Source organism: Brassica napus, chromosome A5 (assembly GCF_020379485.1).
Source record: "Brassica napus cultivar Da-Ae chromosome A5, Da-Ae, whole genome shotgun sequence".
Taxonomy (NCBI): domain Eukaryota; kingdom Viridiplantae; phylum Streptophyta; class Magnoliopsida; order Brassicales; family Brassicaceae; genus Brassica; species Brassica napus.
Genome location: NC_063438.1, coordinates 16,340,724 through 16,358,782, shown reverse-complemented (window position 1 = coordinate 16,358,782; position 18,059 = coordinate 16,340,724). Strand labels below are relative to the sequence as shown.

Below are 18,059 nucleotides of genomic sequence, written 5' to 3'. Positions count from 1 at the left end.
TCTGTCATTTCTTAAACATCTTGAAATAACTGATCCTAATTAATAATAAACTTTTAGCTGGCAAAAAAAAATCAAATTTGTCTAATTATCGCTTAAATATTTTATTAATATTGTCTAAGAAGCTTTCAATTGATATCGTAGTTTAACTTTTATTAGTTTTTTTGTTAATTTCAGAGTTTTTTTGTATTTAAGATTTTTTTCCATATTAAGCTTATATTTCTTTCACATAATATATATATATATATATATATATGTCATAAACATTATCATCAAATCAGTTTTACTTATTTATTATTTTGTTTTTAATGAAAATACACTTTTTAAATAATTTAATTTAAAATAAAATTATATATAAATTTGTTGTATTCTAACAATTTGATTGATTTAATTAATGTGCTTTGGTGGATAACTTAAAAAGTTTTCATATGAATCGGGGAAAGCAAGCTTATGTTGTTATATTATATTAATTTGTGTATATGGAATCTATATATAATGCTAGTGTAGTAAAGAAAAAACTTTATTTTTTTGTAACTTCAAAAAGATACATTATTACAATTTGAAATTAATCTAAATTGAATAAAATGGTAATTAAATAAATCTAATTGTTTTTTATCTTGTTTAGTTGAATTCTCATGAAAAGAAATCGATAGGTTAAACAAATGTTTCAAAATTTGTTGTGTTATTGTTTTGTCTATAAATTACAAAATTTATTGAATTGATATATTTAATTATTGCACCCTTAAATAATATTTTATTAAGACATTAGAGAACTATGTTTTAAGTTGTTTTGTCAAAATTGTACAAAAATCTATGCTTTTTCATATTTGTCACGAAAATTTATCTGTTAAGCTTACTTTTACAAAATTGTTAACTTTGTCACGAAAATAAAAATCTATGTTTTTTCACATTTGTCAATGTTCTCACACTTTCAAAGAATATATTAGCTTAGTCACTTACTTTTTTTTTTTATAAAACAAAGTATCGGAGTCTTGAAAGTTGAATCCATATTATTGTAAATGTACATAAGAGTGTGATTACATATTTAGTGATTCTTGTATATGTGTCCAAGAAAGTTTCAATGGCTTAGTGGTATCTGCCATATATTTATGTCATACTAACCCGGGTTCGATCCTTACCTTTGCATCGTTTTTTCATTTTTACAAAAAATAAATGTGATGACGTGGCAACTTCGGGCTTTCTGATTGGACGATTTTTTGTGCCTACGTGGACACTCTAAGGAGAGCTTATATCCCCCTTTTATCGCTTAAATATTTTATTAATATTGTCTAAGAAGCTTTCAATTGATATCGTAGTTTAATTTTTATTATTTTTTTGTTAATTTCAGAGTTTTTTTTGTATTTAAGATTTTTTTCCATATTAAGCTTATATTTCTTTCACATAATATATATATATATATATGTCATAAAAATTATCATCAAATCAGTTTTACTTATCTATTATTTTTTCTAATGAAAATACACTTTTTAAATAATTTAATTTAAAATAAAATTATATATAAATTTGTTGTATTCTAACAATTTGATTGATTTAATTAATGTGCTTTGGTGGATAACTTAAAAAGTTTTCATATGAATCGGGAAAAGCAAGCTTATGTTGTTATATTATATTTATTTGTGTATATGGAATCTATATATAATGTTAGTGTAATAAAGAAAAAACTTTATTTTTTTGTAACTTCAAAAAGATACATTATTACAATTTCAAATTAATCAAAGTTGAATAAAATGGTAATTAAATAAATCTAATTGTTTTTTATCTTGTTTAGTTGAATTCTCATGAAAAGAAATCGATAGGTTAAACAAATGTTTCAAAATTTGTTGTGTTATTGTTTTGTCTATAAATTACAAAATTTATTGAATTGATATATTTAATTATTGCACCCATAAATAATATTTTATTAAGACATTAGAGAACTATGCTTTAAGTTGTTTTGTCAAAATTGTACAAAAATCTATGCTTTTTCACATTTGTCACGAAAATTTATCTGTTAAACTTACTTTTACAAAATTGTTGACTTTGTCACGAAAATAAAAATCTATGCTTTTTCATATTTGTCAATGTTCTCACACTTTCAAAGAATATATTAGCTTAGTCACTTACTTTTTTTTTTTACAAAACAAAGTATCGGAGTCTTGAAAGTTGAATCCATATTATTGTAAATGTATATAAGAGTGTGATTACATATTTAGTGATTCTTGTATATTTGTCCAAGAAAGTTTCAATGGCTTAGTGGTATCTGCCATATATTTATGTCATACTAACCCGGGTTCGATCCTTACCTTTGCATTGTTTTTTTATTTTTACAAAAAATAAATGTGAGGACGTGGCAACTTCGGCTTTCTGATTGGACGATTTTTTGTGCCTACGTGGACACTCAAAGGGGAGCTTATATCCCCCTTTTAGTATCTATATATATAAAAATATGTTCGCCTCCCTCCTGTGATGCCACATCATCAAGTCGTGCGTTATGGGAGTGACACGTGTCCCATTTTATATTTGGAGCCAAAATAAAACAAAAAACTGTCAGGGGTAATTGAACCCAGCACCTCCAGCACTGGTAATTTCTCTTAGAACCACTAGGCTAAAGTCACTTTTTATAAATATGTGGCCGCGAAAATACTTATTATCGTGTTGGCTGGAAGTCCATGTTTCTTCTGCTTGTGGCCAGGACCGGCACTGAACTGACGTCAAGATGAAGATCGTGAAGTTAAAAACTTTGCTCCAAACAGTTTTGCAATGTTTACAACCTTTATAACTTGATGCATATAATATATATCAAAATACATTTGTTGTACACGCTTTTATTAGTTTTGCTTTTAAAAGAAGGTATTTGCAGTTATAAATGTTTTGTGCCAGTGAAGTAATAGTTGAAAAACCTCTATACATATGTCATTTTAAAATAACACCCAACTTCTATATATAGTCAATACATATGTCCATGTTATATTCTAGATTAAATATTTTCTCTTTTAAAAATATAGAAAACAATTTTTTTAGTCTACAAGCAAATGTTGTAGAGCAAGTATGCATTATACAAAATAATATATATTTAAAATCCATACGCAAAAACATAAAAGTTGATATAAGCCTCTTTCTGACACATGCACACTCCACTATGAATAAGAATTAAAAAAAACAGTATTGTCATCAAACTTTATCACAAATCCACATTTGTACATCTATAATTATGAGTTGGACAATTAGTTAATTTGATACAATACCAAAGTAAGAATAATCGAAAAACAACTATACCACTGCATACTAATAAGTAACACATAACAGATAACCAAATTCTTGAATCTTAAAACAAATTTCAACTCGAGCATTTAGTGAATATCAAATTAACGAATATCCCGCCCGTAGGGCGGGCCGACCCTAGTAGTATAGATAATATACTAGAGTTGTTGGACCCGCGCTGGTTTCATTTTTTTTTTGAAAAATGAGTAGTTTATATGTATTTTAATCTTATAGATAGATAACATTTACAATATTACATATTTATTTTACATTACATGTCTACACATAATGTTTTTATTTTTTATATTTCTAATTTGTTGTTCAGATTATTCAGTCCCATTAGTTGTTTGAATGTATTTGTACTTTGTAAAATTTTGGAATATAAATTATTTACATGTTTATACAAATATGACTGTATTTGTACGTTTTAAAAAAATTGGAATATAAGTTATTTACTACTTTATACAAAAACATATATCTATATTAGTGCAGCAACTTAATTACAATCATACCAAAATTAATTACAATCATACAAAACATCTATTAAATGGTAAATGTAATTTGGACCATAGTAACTGGTGAGAAACAAAAATTGTAATATGGGTCATAGCATTCCATTATTTAAAAGAAATCAGCCCATTAAAACTCTGTTTGTTTTTTTTACGGGAAACCAACAACCGTTTCTTGTTCTTTTTATCGAAAAAGGACTTTTTTGTTTCATTATAAACAGAGCTCATATCTGTCGTCGAATCCTCACCAAAAATCCCGACATAGAGACTGAACACTTATGTATCGAAATCTAAACCGAAGCAATTTAAAGATCGGCAGTGAGTAACATTGATAACAAAGGTTAGGAGTTTGATTAGTATTTATATTATAATCGATTTCTATTGATAGAGTAGGGTTTGGTTTTGTTACTGAGATATTGGTAGATTTGATCTAAATCGTGTAGAGCAGCGCTAGTTTTGAGGATACATACTGGAATGGGAGAAGATAAAAGTAATCTCTAGATTTGGGTGATTAGACATGAAACACAATCAATGGTTGAAAAAGCTTCTGGAGCTTCTATCATGAACATCTGTTCTATAAAGCCTAACCTCCTAACAGAAGTTGAAGGGAGAAGACGAACATAACAACATATATGAGTTGATATATTCATATCAGAATCGACATACAAAGGTACTTTTATTTAACGATCTTCTTTCTTGTAGCGATAACCCTAAATTAACTTATAACTGACGGTTTAGATTGAACGTCCAATTATAGGAGCTTCGGCAACGATCATAAACAATTATTAATTAGAGAAGTCGGGTTAACTTAATTGTAGAGGCTCTGTTTAGTGAGAGAGCAACCTAGTAGACTGTTCAGAAGTCACGGAATCAACATTGCACTTGTAAGTTCATGTTGTTATTATATTAGATGAATATTATTAGAAAGAGTTAGAGTCAACTTTGTTATATCTTTTCTTTCAGGCTTGAAGTATTAGTAGTACCGACCAACTCCTCTTTCTAGAGAAACCGAGGGAAGGGAGATGGACACAAAGTTGTCGAAAAATAATAGTGAACTTACAACGACATGGTAAGACATTGTTAAACCTTTGGCCTTTTTAAAATCTTCTATAACATAGAATTTGTCAATCGTTTGATAGATGATATTATGCCTTTTTAATTTGCCCCATGGTTTGGGTTGGAAGTTTTGAGACCCGAGTTCAAGTAATCCAGATGCAAAAGGAAGACAACAACCTTCACGAACAACAGACTTATAATATGGTTAGTAATTACTTATCTATCATAAGTAAATCATAAGATGAATGCAATGTCGGACCATCTAGAATAGGTTGTCAGTATGAAAGAACCATGGATTAAGAATAGATGTTTGGTTTTTACTTATCTGAGTGATGCATGCCGTGCTGGTTTTTGTTAATGATACTCTTGTATAACACCAAAATTTAAAACAAAAAAAGCTTCAAATTACCAAAGAAAATACTTTATTTGTTCAAAACTCAAGAATAAGAATTTTTTTTAAATGGATGTGTGATTAAAGAAATTGGAAGCAAAGGTTGGTTGTTTGCATAAACTAAAACAATTTTTCTAAACCAGCAAGCATTCTTCCACCTGAGAGGAACTTGTGACCGACTCAAACCTGGAAAGAGCAAAAGTGGACATTCATTTCAATTCATTGTCTTCCTTGTACATAGAAGAAAACAAGCATACAAATATTTTTTTAATAAGAACACATCTGAACATAAAACACTAGTAAACATTTAAGATTAAAATGACATACCTTATGACTCCAACTGTTCAAGGTTGTCGAAAACTTCTTTAAATACAACATTCATAGTTTTTTTTCTGAGGTTTGCACCATGTCTTTAGAAAGGTAAGTTACCCATTGGTCTGCTCAAACCATCTCGAAGCTATCTCCAAAAGATGGGTTTTGCTTCCATGAATGTAAGCTTTGAACAAGCCAATTGGATTTATAATATCTGAGTTTTGAGATCGGAGTAAACATTCTTAGGTTGTTCTGCGTGATGTGATATGTTTTTCAAGTTTTGAAGATGAGATATATATAGTTGGCAAATTGAAAGGATAGATTAGAAAGGATATACGCATAAAATATTTGGTTGGTTGTGATTTTGAGGCATTGAAAAACGAACATACGATTCTGATTTATTTAATACACATTCATTTTATATTAAATTATAGTAATAACCAGAATATTCTTTTTTTTTTAAATTAGGCATACATGATTAGCAAGATTTGAATATAAGATGGACATTGTGTTAATTGATTGATATCATTGCTTCGAAATAGGAATTTGTTTTAGAACGTAATTTTGTTTGTGAAATATAATAAATGTTATGTTTTGATTCTGTGCAGCGTAAAATCTATTAATACTAACTTTCAAAAATCTAAGGATATCAACTAAGCCGAACACATCATAATCTGGTCTATAAATTAGGCTGGTCTAGACAACATGGGTAACAGACCATGATACCAAACCGAGAAACCAAAGATATGTTACTTAATATTGATCATAATATATATCATGATACAAACCATGATACCCAACCAAGAAACAAATAGATAGATGAAAACAATTTTAAGATGAGTGATATACCATGAATTTTACCCACTTTTAACCATGTTCTATAAGTGTTTTAATATAAATTTACTATTATATAGAGTCTATTTAGAGTATTTACAGGTTTAAGTACGTTCTGGAGAAATATGGTGATTTTGGAGTCTTTTGGGGTGCAGAACTGCACATACGTGTCAGATGTCTAGCTGTGTATGAAGATCTTCCGACCATTAGATTGAGCTCATATTTTGACACAAGATATAGATGTGAGTTAGATTTCCAATACCACCGGTTTGGGGTCAATCACCATCCTATAGCAGAAGTTATGCCCGTTTTACTGAAGAGTGGTCAGTCTGCCTCACGAGAGGAAGATGTCGAGAAGAGGAACGCATGTCGATCGATGCAGAACTCTTGACATCGATCGATATGTATGCCATAATGCGGGACGAGCATATTTTATGACTGACTGAAGCCCAGGAGCAATCCCAAATTACCAGAATATCCTTGGACGACCAGAAACCCTATTTATGTTATTTCTTAACCATTGTTGACGGCTACACGGTATCTATGCATTATTTTATTGATTGTTCTTAGTTAGGAGAGAAGGGATGAACTCCTAGAGAGTCCTCTTGGAACTCCATTGGTTTTATCGTTGATTTATATTATATTATTATTCAGACTATGATTTCTATTATTGATTCCATGTCTGAGTAATTCTTTTGTTAGGTTTAGGGATTTCATGAGCTTAATCTAAAACTGATAATCAATTAGGATTGCTAGATTATCTATAGATCTCTTTACCAGGGTGATTTGTAATACTAGGATTTGGAATCGTTAGAATAGCACGACAGTGTGACTATTTGTTTGAACCTAGAATCATAGGATAATTGAGAGGCACGAAAGTACTATCAATTAACAGAACCCGAGCTCTGCTGGATTAGATACCTAGGCGCATACGATAGTTGGTCTAGGAATCTAGTTGAACATAATCGATTAGGTCATTAATGCTTGTCTGAGGTAGTATCGATCGATGCTCAGGCCATAGCATCGATCGATGCTCACTCCTTGTTCGCGTGCGACAGCCGGGACAAAGACTTAGGCATCTGATTAGTAATTGCATACGAAAGTGAGATTCTTACTTATTAAAATTGAGTTCTAGAATTGAATCTATAAACCTTTAGCATCATTGAATTGTAGTTTTGAATCTTTTGATTGATAAATCCCTAGATCTAGCTATTTCTCTTTACTGTTAACAACTCTCTGCCAAGCTGAACAATTATTTTGTTCATCTTGTTTACTGCTTTATTTAATTATTTATTTACTGCTTTAAAACTATTAGCCTAGCTTAATCATAAAATATTAGATCTAATTGGTTTCATAGCTCCTTGTGGATTCGATTCCTAAGTACTACGATTGAACCTCTTATTTGAGAAAGTAAAGTCACTCCTTAAAGTAATTGAGTGATATCAATGAGAAACAGTAATTTAATAATTCCATGCTTTCTTAATCCTGATATTTAATGGATTAGGATTATGTGGTTAAGTATTGAATTTTGTATCTATCAAATAAATAGATTTTGATTTTGCAGACCAACATTAACCGAGGAATATTTCGTATGTAAGCATATCAGGGGATCTAAATGTTATACAACTGAGGTATTTTTACTATCTTAGGTTTCGTTAGTTTTGTTTCAAGTTATATAAGGTGGTCAATTTTAATTAATTAGATGGTCTAGCGGGATTAGTTTAGTGAATTTATGAGCAAGCAAAGTTGTGGGTTAGCAAATCTATAAAACGACTGTGTTTTGGTCAATGGCATAACATTGTAATTTTTTAAGAAAACTCAAGGTTAATTACTATTTGTAATAGTTTTAATAGTTTAGATAATCTATTAATGTCACATAACAGAACATCACAACTTTTCTTAAACTTATCTACTTCTACTAATCCCTTATATATTAATTGAGAAACACTCCAACACTGTTTTGTAGCCACGTGTCAGCATGAGAATAAACTCAGAATTCTTACAAAAATAAGTTGGTCCATCTTAACTTATATTGTACTTTTTATTAAACTAACTATTAAATTAATAAATAGTGTACAAAAGAATATTTTTGCACTTTCCTTAAATAAAATCTACGGAATTGCCTAATATAATTAACGTATATATGAGAATCAATGATTATGAATAATAAATATTTGATAATGATTTTTGTATCTTAGCTCTTTTTTGTTTAATTTTATATTATTAAAAGATATTAAACAACCACATTAATCATATAATAAAAAAAATTAAAAAATTTCTTATATGTTATATTTTGAATTTTTAAAACGACTATAAATTACTAAAAACATTAAATGTCTCACACTAAAATTTTGTGATCAGTGGTTTAACTTTTTTTGGTAATAACAAGATACAAATAATCATAAATCGTATAAATATGAAGTCTCATTTACTAGACATTCATATTATATATTAATATAGTTTAAAATGAAACTATATAACATAGAAAAATACTTAAATATGATAATTTCTAAATTTTTATAGAAAAAATATTAAAACCTTAATATTTTATTTTTGGAATTTGCATTAAAAATTTGCACATTAGAAACTGTGTGTTTATCATATGAGTATGAATTCTCAATAATTAATATTTATATTAAAATGTACTATATACTAGGTTAAGACCCGCGCCTTGCACGGGATATACATTATATATAAAAATTATTTTATATATTATATGTTTATAACATATTATGAAATAATAAATATATATTGAATAATTAAAAAGTCATTATCTACTACTTATATAATTAATTTGGTGCCAACATATAAATAAATTTTATAAATCAAAAAAATATTTTTTCTATTTGATATGATATATAATTAAATATAAATTATAGTAACATATATATGGTATATTTTAATATTAATATTTATTAGATGATGTTTTTTGCTCATATTTTTTTTTATCATTTGTATTTATTATAGCAAAAAGTCTAAGTTAATGATAACAAAATTTTCACTGTGGGATTAATGGTTTAAGTCATTTATAATATTTTAAAAAATTAAGTTGTCAATACTTTTTCAAATTTTTTATCAAAAAAATGTTCAAAATAAATTTCAAAATTAATATATTTATGTATTTTTATATGGCATATAGTTTAATTTAAAATGATACATATATTTATTCTTATTAAATAATACTTTCAACTTATATTATTTTTAATTATTTGTATCATGTCATAAAAAAAGTTTTAAATCGTAGATCACAAAATTTGAATGTGAAACTTTTAACAGTTTTAGTAATTTATACTCGTTTTTAAAAATTCAAAATATAATATATAAATTTTTTTTTAATTTTTAATTATATGGTTACTATGATTGTTATTTATTTTAATAGACTAAAATTAAAAATATATAATTATAATATACATTTATTTTTATCAAATCTTTATTATTCAAAATCATTAATTGTCATATATACTTTAGCCACATTAGGCAATTACGTAATGTTATTTAAGGAAATAATAAAGCACATTAATAATGCATTTATTGTGGTTTAATAAAAAGCTTATTATATATTTAGATGGACCAACCTATTTCTCTAAGGATTCTAAAAATCATTCTAGTGATGACACGTGGCTACAAAAAAATGTTGTAATGCTTCTCAAATAATATATAGGGGATATGTCTATGTCATTGAAATTTAGTTATATACCATATAAAATAAAAAAATGATTGTTTCGATTTATTTACTAAAAACATATTGTAAATAATCAAGATGTATTATTTTGATTTATGTCTTTACTCTAATTTAATTATATACATAATAAGTAAATGAATACACATAAATAATAATAGATTTTATAGATAACATTCATTCTGCGCAATTGCGCTGGTCTTAAACTAGTTTTTCTTGTAAAGTTTGGACAGACCCATCAACAAACAAAATATTTAGTCATTAAAAGTTGAACAGAGTGTTCAGTTTGGGCTAAAAATATTTTGTATGCTCAAATATAAAATTTATATTTCAATACAATATGTTTTAATTTTTTTTTTAACTTTAATATTCTTTAATAGTGTCCGTATAAACACACCCTCAAACAGTTGTAACCTTCAAAAGATGAGTACTGCTTTGAATCTGCAAATTCCATAGTTGACAATTACCACCACCAGATCTCCTCTTCCACAGATTCTCTGCTGCTTTATGTCCAGCGCCACCGCCACCATCGTTATCCAGCTTAATCAGTGGCAAAGGCGGATCCATATCAGCGACATCGATTACATTAGTTTTTTTGTTATCGAACTCCTCCTTTTTGATTCTTCCTCGAATACTCTTAATAGTCGTAGTGGCGGGAGCGGAGAAAGTGAGATTCTTGCCGGAGAAAAGGCGTTTGAGCTTAAAGTAATGGTGTTGAGCGGCGGGAGTTACCGAGGAGGAAGTGGTGGTGGGAAGGCCGACGATCTTTTTGCTGCGTTTGACCTGACCAATGCAGCTAATTTTGGGAGACAAAGGATCAGTTTGTTGATCTTCTTGATTCAATTTAGCCGTACGGGTCACGTTCTTGATTGAAGGTCTGGAACATAACAATGGTAAAAAAGTGGCTCTGTGGAAGTGAACATCGTTCTGTCTCGTCTCCATCTTCTTCAACCAATTGGAATTGTAAGAGACATGAGAGATTTAAACTTGTTTATATTTGATCAGTTGACAAAATTGGACTTAGCTTCTCATGTGAGAGAGAGGAGAGTTGGGTTTATGGTAGTTTGGAGAGTAGCAAAGCTTTGATGATTTAATATAAGAAGAGAGCTGTGACAAAAAAAAATATATAAGAAGAGAGAGAGAGCGAGAAGAGACTTTGGTCAAAATGGCTTTATTAGTAGAGAATACATTCATTATTTGAGTTTCACATGCACCACCAGATTTCTCCCCCAGCAAATTGGCCTCTTCCCAAACCGGTAAAGTATCTTTATTCTCTATAATTGTAAATCTAATTACTTTTTGAATAATTGAGATTTTGGCTTCTATAGCCGTATAAATAGAAACTGTTACAGTTGTATTATTGCCATTTTGACAAAATACTATTTAATAAAAATTATAAACTTATACATTATTTACCCATTTTTAAAAGTTTCAATATAATTTATGATTAAATTTGTTATGCTACTTAGTTTAATTCTATTTAGATGGTGTTATTTTAGGTTGTGAGAATAATATTAATCTGAGATATGGATTTTTTTTTTTGGGAATTTGCGAAAACTAACCCACAACTTGATTTTAACCCTAAAACTATATCCAAACTTGAATCAAATGCAAAACTAACCTAAAAACCTTGTGAAATTACAGTACAGCTCCTTGTGACCAAACAAAAAAATAGAAGCCATTGTTACGAATATAGCCCTAGTAAGTCATCTGAGAAGTAAGTCTTCTGGTGTAGCTGATCTTAAAAATAATTTATAAATTTCTTAAAAAATATTTTGATAGGCAAAAAATTAAAATTTTGTAATTATAACCACTTTTAAGTGATAAAATTAAAATATAACAAAATTGAATTGTTTTCAATATAGATGAGTGTAGGTAGTGAATCATAGTATTCTTTGGTCTAGGGTTTGACAACATATTTTGTAGTATTGTATGTATCCTTAGGGTTAGATTTTGGAAAGCTTGAATGTTTTTTTGAAAAATTAATTTTTTACCTATACGTGTTTATTTTTGTGTATAGTAAACACTTTTGAAGTTTAATTTGATTTTATGAAGTGTCTAGTTAGTTAATTAAGTTTAGGGGTTATGTTTAGGGTCTAGACGACTTACATTTCAGTCGTCTGGTGAAGAAATTAAAACAGACGACTTATAAGTCGTCCAAATATTCCCGCCTAAAATTTTAAAAAAAATATTTTCCCGCTTAAATAATTTAAACCAGACGACTTACTTGTAAGTCGTCTCAGAAGTCTTCTATTTTAGTTTCCCGCTAAAAAAATATTTTAATTTCCCGCTAAAAATATTAAAGTCTTCTGGACACGTCTAAGAAGTCGTCTGAATCAAAAATATTTAACCTAATTGGATATTTTGTCTCCTTATATAAAGAAAAATTTACACATTCTCTCTCCTCCTCTCAAATGGCTGCAACAAAAATGTAATGTTCATCATTCTAAAACTCTTCAAACCTCTCTCTAATCTCTTTGACTTAAAAACACCAAACTTTATATGAATTTTTCAGTTTTGTCTCATGTCTTTCTTACTAATCTATCTTTTTTTACAGGTTTTTAATGAGATGGTACTCATCTTCCACTCATTTAAAGGTAGATCTATTAATTTTAGATATGTATTTTTGTGTGTTCTATAAAGGTAGATTATCTAATCTTCCACTCATTTTCTCTGTTTTTAAGTCATTTGAACGTTTTTGGATATGCAGGTTTTTCAGATCTGGATTTGATATGCAGGTTTTTCAGATCTGGTAGACTTGTGGGACGACTTACATGTTAGTCGTCTAAAATATAATGCACTAGACGACTTCTAGGAAGTCTTCCAGACGATTTCCAGGAAGTCTTCCAGACGACTTCCATTTCAGTCGTCTCGACTTCCTGGAAGTCGTCTGGACTTCCTGTGGAAGTCGCCTGGACTTCATGGAAGCCTTCTGCCAAAGTCTCCTTTTCATAATAGATCTGAGCGTTTTGGTAAGTTTTTATGTCTGATTTTTCTTCACTTGGTAATTTCTTGTTGTATAAAGTTCTTACTTTTTTTCCCAAACTAAAACTCTCCAAACCCACTCTAATCTCTTTGACTTGAAAACACCATACTTTAGATGAATTTTTCAGTTTTGTCTCATGTCTTTCTTACTAATCTATCTTTTTTGCAGGTTTTTAATCAGATGGTACTCATCTTCCACTCATTTAAAGGTAGATCTATTAATTTTAGATATGTATTTTTGTGTGTTCTATAAAGGTAGATTTATCTAATCTTCCACTCATTTTTCTGTTTTCAAGCCATTTGAACGTTTTTGGATATGCAGATTTTTCAGATCTGGATTTGATATGCAGGTTTTCCACGGAAGTCTTTTCGGATCAGTTAGAAACTTCAATTAACGTGAATGTTGGTAACCTCATAAATATCACCAATTAAGTTATAAATTTCATTCAGTAGCCCAAATATTCATTAATAAACATGAATTAACAAGAAAATGTTAAAAAATCTTTATAGTTTTAGAGAAAATAAAAGTTTATTAAACATTGACGCATACGACCTCCACGGAGGCCATCTAGTAAACTTCCAGAGAAGTCGTCCATTTAGGTCGACGCGGACGACTTCAATCTAAGTCTTCCAGACGACTAAAATATAAGTCGTCTGGTCAACGCATAGGTTGTTTTTGCAGCTGACTTTGAAATCTGTTATCTGAGACGACTGAATAATAAGTCGTCTACTTTTGTTTGGTTAAAAAAAAACTCCAAAAAGCTAGACGTCTTACATTTCAGTCGTCATAGGTTAGTTTTGCATTTGACTGGATTATTTCAGAATTTTGACTTTCCTGGACGACTTACATTTCAGTCGTCTAGTGAAAAGTTCAAATATCAATAATTTATTAAAACTCGATGACTTACAATTAAGTCGTCATAGGTTAGTTTTGCAATTGAAAAATAAAACTTAAATATTTATTTTATATAGACGACTTACAATTTAGTCGTCCATCCGACGACTTACATGTAAGTCGTCCAGGATTTACGAGGTTTGACCAGAATCTCGGAATAAAATCCTGGACGACTTACATGTAAATCTTCGGGCGGACGACTGAATTGTAAGTTGTTTGGGTATAATTAAATATTGAATTTTTTTTTTCAATTGCAAAACTAACCTATGACGACTTAATTGTAAGTCGTCTAGTTTTAATAAAATATTGATATTTCAATTTTCACCAGATGACTGAAATGTAAGTCGTCCAGGAAAGTCAAACTTCTGAAATAATCAAGTCAAATGCAAAACTAACCTATGACGACTGAAATGTAAGTCGTCTAGGTTCTTTGGAGATTTTTTTGTAACCAAACAAAAGCAGACGACTTAACTTTCAGTCATCTAAAAAAACAGATTTCAAAGTCAATTGCAAAAATAACCTCTGCGTTGACCAGACGATTTCCAGGTAAGTCGTCTACAGCCAGACAACTTACAAGTATGTTGCCTGGACGAACAGATCTGGAAAAAAACTCGATTTCATACCTTAAATTTGTGAGATAACTTCCTTAGCACACATATGGCTTCTCCAAGAACACAAAATCTCAGACGAAAGTGACCAACCCAGAATCGTTAGCTTCTTTGACTCTATGAACCATAAAAAATGTATAATCAAAATCTTGGGTTTCTTTAGCTTAATGTGGAGAGAAAGTGAGAGAGATGTTGTGTTTAGTTCATAAAAATGGAAAAAGAAGAAGGGTAAATCGATTTTGGGAGCATTAAGAGCTTCAAATTGGTTGTTCATGGTGGTTAGGGTATTGATGACAATGACAATCTTGTAATTACTTGAAGATAATGAGGGTGAGAGAGAGAAAATGTCATTTTCGAAAAAAAAAAATTGATGGTATTTTCGTGAATTATATGAACTTGTGGGGTGAATAGGGCAAAACTAATTTCCAAAAAAAAGAGGTTAGTTTTGTGTTTAACTTTGAGTTGTAGGTCAATTTTGCAAAAAAGCCTTTTTTTTTTTAAATTAGAATTGTCATTTTGAGTTTTGTAATAGATGTTTTAATTTACTTTTTTCTTAAACCTAAAATTTATGAATAAAAACATAAAACTTGATTTGACATGGAAAATATATTTAGTGTTTAAGTTTGTGATATTTAATTTCAATACAAACTAAAATATATATATATTTGTTATATAAAATTTAACCAGTGATAAATTGAAAAATTAAAATTTAGGAAGAAAATATTTAAATAAAATAACTAAATTCAGATAGTCTTCTGTGGATTGTAAATATTTTAATAATGTATACAAACTAACATATGTTCATATATAAAGTTTTCTATGATAAAAATACAATTTTATATTAATATAATTATATGAAGATTAAATGGTACTAAATGGTAATTGTCAATTTAACCCATCTTGTATTAATATTAATTTTATTTTAATACTAGTGGTTGGTTCACGCCGCGCGATGGATATGCCATATTTGTTATTAACTTACTTGAGTAAAATTAAATTTAAAGTTCTTGTTGGAATTTTTTTAGGTTTGGATTTCGAAGTGATGTGTGTGAAATGTTTTTTTTTTAACGATGATTTTCGTGAGGAGGTGATTCCCGTAAATCAAGTGGAAGTCGGTATAATAACACTACTATTTGAATATTTATATTTGTTTTTTTTCTTAAGTTATTAAATAAATCAAACCATCCAAAAAAAATTAGGACTTTATTAAAACAAATATTATTATTTAGTTTTCATGATATAATTAGTGATTACATTGTTTAATTTCAATTACCTTTTGTAAATAATTTTTTACATTAATTTTATTATACATAGTTATTGCTATTATTTAGTTAAGTCTCATGAACCTACAGTTCACTAAGGGCCTGACTGGTTTAACCGCAGCGGTTGCAGTTGCGGTTGCGGGAGTTTGCGGATGCGGGTGGTTGCGGTTTCTAGCGGTTTTAAGAGATTTGTACGACTGGTTATGCGGTTAGAAATTTGTGCGTTTACGGGATACTTAAGACTGGTTAACTACCAAATGCAGCAGCAGTTAAATAATAAATTAACAATATTTACATTTTATACAATTATAAAAATATCAAAAATAATAATATTATAATAAATATAAAATTTATATTTAGAAAGTTATAGTTTAAATTTTTTAAAAATATAAAAAATATTTTTATTTTAAAGTTTTATAATATTAATTAAAATTTAATTGATATATTTTAGCATTTTTATAATTTCAGTTTAATTTTTTTATTGAATTTTTTTATTTTTGTATTTATATTGTTTTGGAAAAAAAATAATTTTTTTTTATCCTCCCGCAAACGCCCGCAACCGCAAACGCTAGCTGGAACCAACTTTTGAATTTATGAGGTTCAGAGCGATTTGGAGCGATTTGGAGCGGTTTAGAGCGGTTTGAGCGATTGTTGCAAAACGCCAGCAACCGCTACCAACCGCAAAAGCTGCGTTTGCGGGTGGTAGCGGGAAAACCAGTCATACCCTAAGTAGTTCACTAAGGCCCTGTTCGTTTGTACATCTGGAAGATGCATCCAGATGGTCCATCTAGATGTCTTATCCAGATGCTTCATCTAGGTGTTGTTCATTTCTTCATTTCGTCCATGCATCCAGATGAATCATCTGAATGCAGCTATGTTCGTTTTTTTTAACTTGCATCTTCATCCAGGTGGACTTATTAATGAAATGACTAATATATTTTTTTTTTCTTTCGGCGAAAAAATAGCATTTTTACGGTTTTGGTGGAAAATACGTTTTTATAGGTTTGGCGGAAAATACGCTTTTGCGGTTTTGGAAGGAAAAGTACGTTTTGCCGATTTTGGTGAGAAAATACGTTTTTCCGGTTTTGGAGGAAAATGCGTTTTTCGGTTTGGCTGAAAAAGCGTTTTTCTCGTTTCGGCGGGAAAATGTGTTTTTTCGGTTTCGCCGGGAAAAACGCATTTTTCCGGTTTAGGCGGGAAAATGCGTTTTTCCCGGTTTCGGCAGGAAAATGCGTTTTTCCGGGTTCGACGGGAAAATGCATTTTTTCGAGTTCGGCAGGAAAATACGTTTTCCGAGTTTAGTGGGAAAATGCGTTTTTAGGGTTTTGACGGAAAAATGTGGTTTCAAAACGGAAAAATGCGTTTTTTCAGTTTCGACGGGAAAATGCGTTTTTCCGGGTTCGGCGGGAAAATGCGTTTTTCCAGGTCCTGATGTGCCCCGGTTCGTGGATCAGTCTATTGCAGCCAACCAGCGTGAAGATCAGGACGTTCTGAGCAATTTGACCGAGGTTCGTTCATTTGACCGTATCAGACACACTGATCGAGCCGTCCCGCGTGCGTCCTGATTGGAGTTTTGGCTGGAGCCACGACCAGACGACCTATTTCCCCGTACTAAAGCTCGTCTTCCCCAACCAACTCAACATTCTAAGACCCACGGTCGAGCCACACTTAGCTTGGGTAATGAAGAAACCGAAGATGGACATGCATTCTCATCCAGCGGACCATCCAGACAGTCCCGCAAGCGTCCTTATCTTTACCCCGTGCATCCATCTGGTTCAGATGAACCTGGACATCTTGACTGGTCTTCTCCATTTTCCGTGCCTTGACCAGATCTAGTCTTCTCCATTTTCCGTGCCTTGACCACATCTAGTCTTCTCCATTTTTCGTGCCTTGACTAGATCTAATCAAATTTGTATTTTCTATTCATTGTTTTCCCACATTTTCTTTAATTGTCTTTGACTACAAAACACTATAAATATGTAGTCCAATTGATGAATAAAATCAGTTCATTTTGGTTGTTTATTTTTGATTCTTGTTTTCTCTGAGTGAGAGAGAGAGTTTTTAGCTAGTTCATTGGTTTGAACCGGCTTGTTGATTTGGTGGTCAGCCAATCATCTTTGTGTGTTGTTTGGTGGTTAGCCAACACACTACATTCGTTCTTATGTGGTTAGCCTTAGAACGTGGGTATATGATACCACTCAAATTACCCTAAGGAGTGTTACTCTCATCAAAAGAGGTTCAGATGTAGTACTTAGGGATCGAATCCACAA

The 18,059-nt window shown here is 30.1% G+C and overlaps 1 protein-coding gene across 1 annotated transcript; it reads right to left on the bottom strand.

Moving 5' to 3' along the window:
• Positions 1–10,324: 10,324 nt before the first annotated feature.
• Positions 10,325–11,562, bottom strand: LOC106431964. Its single transcript, XM_013872812.3, has one exon. It carries the CDS (start codon positions 10,979–10,981, stop codon positions 10,439–10,441), a length of 543 nt encoding a protein of 180 aa, XP_013728266.1. The 5' UTR covers positions 10,982–11,562; the 3' UTR covers positions 10,325–10,438.
• Positions 11,563–18,059: the final 6,497 nt, after the last annotated feature.

What these genes read in the sequence shown, in the direction of transcription:
- LOC106431964 (XM_013872812.3), bottom strand. Translation starts at nt 10,981, where the DNA reads ATGGAGACGAGACAGAACGATGTTCACTTCCACAGAGCCACTTTTTTA.